Source organism: Aplysia californica, unplaced genomic scaffold, assembly GCF_000002075.1.
Source record: "Aplysia californica isolate F4 #8 unplaced genomic scaffold, AplCal3.0 scaffold00036, whole genome shotgun sequence".
NCBI lineage: Eukaryota > Metazoa > Mollusca > Gastropoda > Aplysiida > Aplysiidae > Aplysia > Aplysia californica.
In genome coordinates, this window is record NW_004797306.1 from 2009424 (window position 1) to 2013472 (window position 4049).

Genomic DNA, 4049 nt, shown 5'->3' on the forward strand with positions numbered 1-4049 from the left:
CACAGAATTTACTCGGGAGGTGACAAAACAGTTTGGGGACTTGCAACTGCAACAAAGAAACAGACAACAGACTTTGATCCTCATAACAAGCACAACCAAGAGATAACTTTGTGATGGAAAGCAAAATGTTTCGCGTTTTCCAAATAACAGATTTCAAAATAAATGAATACCTTTATCATAGACAAGCAATTTTGGCACTAATCAGCCATTCTGATCAACGCAGCTGTTATGAATAATACATCGCAATCGGCTAACACATAAAAATCTACCAGAGCTATGAGGCAAAACAAAAACAAAAACTTATAGTTGCCCATCTTCAGCACTCTGGCTTGCTGAGGCACGTTCAGTGCAAATAAGAATAAGGGTAAAGTAAGCAACCACTCAGGTCTAAAGGGACAACCTGAATGTGAATGGTAACTTTGATGTTCTACCACCTTAACGCATGCATTTGGTATGACAAAGAGTAAAAGTAACGCATGTTCCGGAATGTGCTTGGATACACAAAAGGGTTAATGACAGCTCAACCAGATGCCCCCCCCCCCCAGCAAGAATAACACCTCAGTTCAGCATGACAGTGGGACCAAGTTTCTCTCCAGTAGATGAACATTCTGGAAAGGTCATTGTATCTATGGCCCAAAGTCATGAATGGTACCCTGTGTTCACATAGGTACTGTGCTTAGTTCATTCAACTCCTATACAATTTGTTCTCTTTTCATTTGTAGATAGATTTGCCAATAAATAATATCGCCGCAAAAAAGCAGTAGTTTTGTCAGTTTCTTTTTGTTCATTTTGCATAAAAATCTCTGATTGTTCCAGTCTTCACTTCATAAAACATTCAGATTATTTGGTATTCTCTTTCATATTCTTTTGCTCCCACTTAAAATAAGGACCAGAATAGTACAGACACTTTACAGAGTAAACAACAATTGACCAATTTTTCTCAAATTAAATAAATACGATTAAATTCTACTTTTTTTTATATGACCAGAATTCGGTTTCACTTTTCACTCCCATCCTAGTAAATTCCCAACCCACCAAAAACAAAAACCAAGACACCACTTGGAAAAACATACAGTAGTGTCCAGCAGTGGACCAGCACCTGGCAGAAAGCAAAAGGGTCTAAAAAGCTTGCTGTTCCTGGGCGCCTTTCTGCTGAGGAAGAGGTTGGTGTGTCGGACGCGCGGCGGCCATGACACGCTCAATTTCCTCCACCGTGCGAGGAACACACGTAAACAGCTCCATACCGTCCTCGGTGATAGCGATGTCATCCTCAATGCGAACCTGGGACAAAAATTTTTAAAAGTAAAAGACCAACACTCCAATTAACACATTAAACAAAACTGGGAGGTGGGCTGCTTCGAAAGTACCTGTCAGGGCCCTGCAGGTTTGTGCACAAGAGAAAAATAAAAATTCAAACTCTTCTTTTAGTTTTAGTAAGAGTTTTACGGCACTTGCAACACAATTAGGTCATATAACTGCCGGAGATTGGAGGTGTTACAAGAGAGTAACAAACACAAAAGAGAAGCAGGGGAGATATGGACGATAGATGTTTAATGGTAAAGAAGGAGCAAACTACACCAGAGCACCCACGAACCACCCACATATTCAAACTCTTCGCAAACAGAAAGTTACACATAACAAATGAGAACACTGATACAGCATTCCCATACTTCAGCAATATATGCACAATACAGAAATCAAACACAAGCACACACCAAATCACACACATACACACAACAAATGAAACACTCACACACAGTCAGTTTTACACAAACCAATCCCCACACCCAGAAACAACAAAATCGCACACACACACATATATATAACAACTCCACTCACCCCCCCCCCCCAACCAACACAGACAAACCAAATATCACAACTGTACTCAAAACGAACCCCATACATACACACACACACACACAGATGTCAAGAGAAAAGAGGAGGTCTCACCCCACCAAATCCCCTAAGTCTGCTGATCACATCCTCCACAAGGAACTCTCTCTGTTGCTCATTGCGGAGCGCTCCGTCCAGGAGCTGAGGAGGGATAGCAAAATATGAGTCAACGAGGGAGAAAAACATTCAATTAACAAAGAAGACAAATGAAGATATTCAGCAAACTACTCCTGAGGAAGAAAAGTAGCCCATTAACTTTGAAAAAAATCAGTTTACTAATAATGAAAAAAACCCAACAAAACAATAACTTCATCAACGATGAACCACCCCCCCCCCCCAGCGGATTAAAGAATGAGAAAAAAGTTAATTCATAATAAACAGTTAAAAAATCTGAAATATGAGGAAGAAATAGGCCTAAAATTGACAAAACAGGTAGGCTTTGAAAATGAGCCCCTGGCAGAAGACTAATAGACCATGAAACTTTCTCAATGAGCTGAAGTTCAAGCTGATTTTCTCAAAAGAGCTAAAATGGATGTTGTGGGTTTTGCATCTCAGCCCTTAAAAATACATATATACATATATAGGTATACATACGAATATACACACACACACACATACAAAAGAGCACTGAGTCACGTACCGCGTCGATGAAGTAGCATCCTGGCTCGATGGTGAGAACCATGCGAGGCTCCAGGGTACGGACTGTCCTCAGTGACCGCAGGCCTGGCTGGTCAATACGCTCTGTTCCCTGGAGACAAAGAGGGAGGGGCGACAGAGTGAATGATTGTGTAGTGTATGATGAGTAGTCACATTTGAGGAGGAGGAGGAGGCAGAAGAGAGGTAGAAGAAGAAGAAGAAGAAGAAGAAGAAGAAGAAGAAGAAGAAGAAGAAGAAGAAGAAGAAGAGCAGCAGCAACAGCAGCAACAACAACAGCAACAACTGTTACAACAACAACAACCACTTGCTCATACATAAAGACTATGATAGACGCAATAAATGATACCTTTCTCTCTTATACACACAATTGCACACTGGAATAACACATACCCACGAATGGGTACGGTACTCCCACAAAATATGCGGCATCACACACACACACATACAGTCACAAACCTCATGATAGTCTTCAACACTGTGCGTATCCATCCCTATGAAATGGTCAAGACTGTGAGGCATAAACACACACACACGCACAAACACGCACACATAGTCATTGACGTCAGGATAGTCACCAATGTCGTGCATGTCAGTCCCCATGAAGTGACCCACACCGTGAGGCACAAACACACACACACACAGACAGACAGACACACACACAAACACAGACAGACAGACACACACACAGAACCAACAACCTCAGGATAGCCATCAACATCGAGTGTGTCAATCCCCATGAAATGACCTAGTCCATGGAGCATGAGACACACACACATACACACAGACAGACACATATACACACACACAGGCACACACAGAACATCTAACCTCAGGATAGCCACCAATGTCGTGCGTATCGATCCCCATGAATCATGAAGTGGCCCAGACCGTGAGGCATGAATGCACACGCACACACACACACACAAGCAAGTAAACACACACACACACAAATAGACAAGCAATCAAACAGACAGACACACACACACAAAACCACCAACCTAAGGATAGCCACCAACATCGTGCGTGTCAATCCCCATGAAATGACCCAGACCGTAAGGCATGAAGACACACACACAAACACACACACACACACAAACAGACAAGCAAGCCAACACACACAGACACACACACAACCACTCACCTCAGGATAGCCACCAACGTCGTGCGTGTCAATCCCCATGAAATGACCCAGACCGTGTGGCATGAACACAGCACCAAGCCTGACCTCCATCATGCGGTCAACGTCACCGCGAAGAGCGCCCAGGGCCACAAGATGCTCCAGAATACGACGCTCGGCCAGCTTGTGCATGTCCACCCAGGATACTCCTGAGAAATTTAAAATATGGTACAAAATAATAACTGGATAAAAAGAGGATGATTCTTAAAGGAGAAGGAAGTAAATTAGCAGGAGAGAGAGAGAGAGAGAGAGAGAGAGAGAAAGAGAGAGAGACAGACAGACAGAGAGAGAGAGAGAGACAGAGAGAGAGAGACAGAGACAG

General features: G+C 42.9%; 1 protein-coding gene across 1 annotated transcript in view; it reads right to left on the reverse strand.

Moving 5' to 3' along the window:
* Positions 1–700: 700 nt before the first annotated feature.
* The window catches only part of LOC101850138 (xaa-Pro dipeptidase), a gene marked incomplete at its 5' end in the record, with an annotated part of 21050 nt that continues 17701 nt past the window's right edge, over positions 701–4049 (reverse strand). Inside the window, 4 exon segments of the mRNA XM_005091839.3 lie at positions 701–1281; positions 1951–2034; positions 2534–2641; positions 3692–3876. Of these exon segments, the coding sequence (XP_005091896.1) occupies positions 1120–1281; positions 1951–2034; positions 2534–2641; positions 3692–3876 (539 nt within the window). The 3' untranslated portion in view covers positions 701–1119.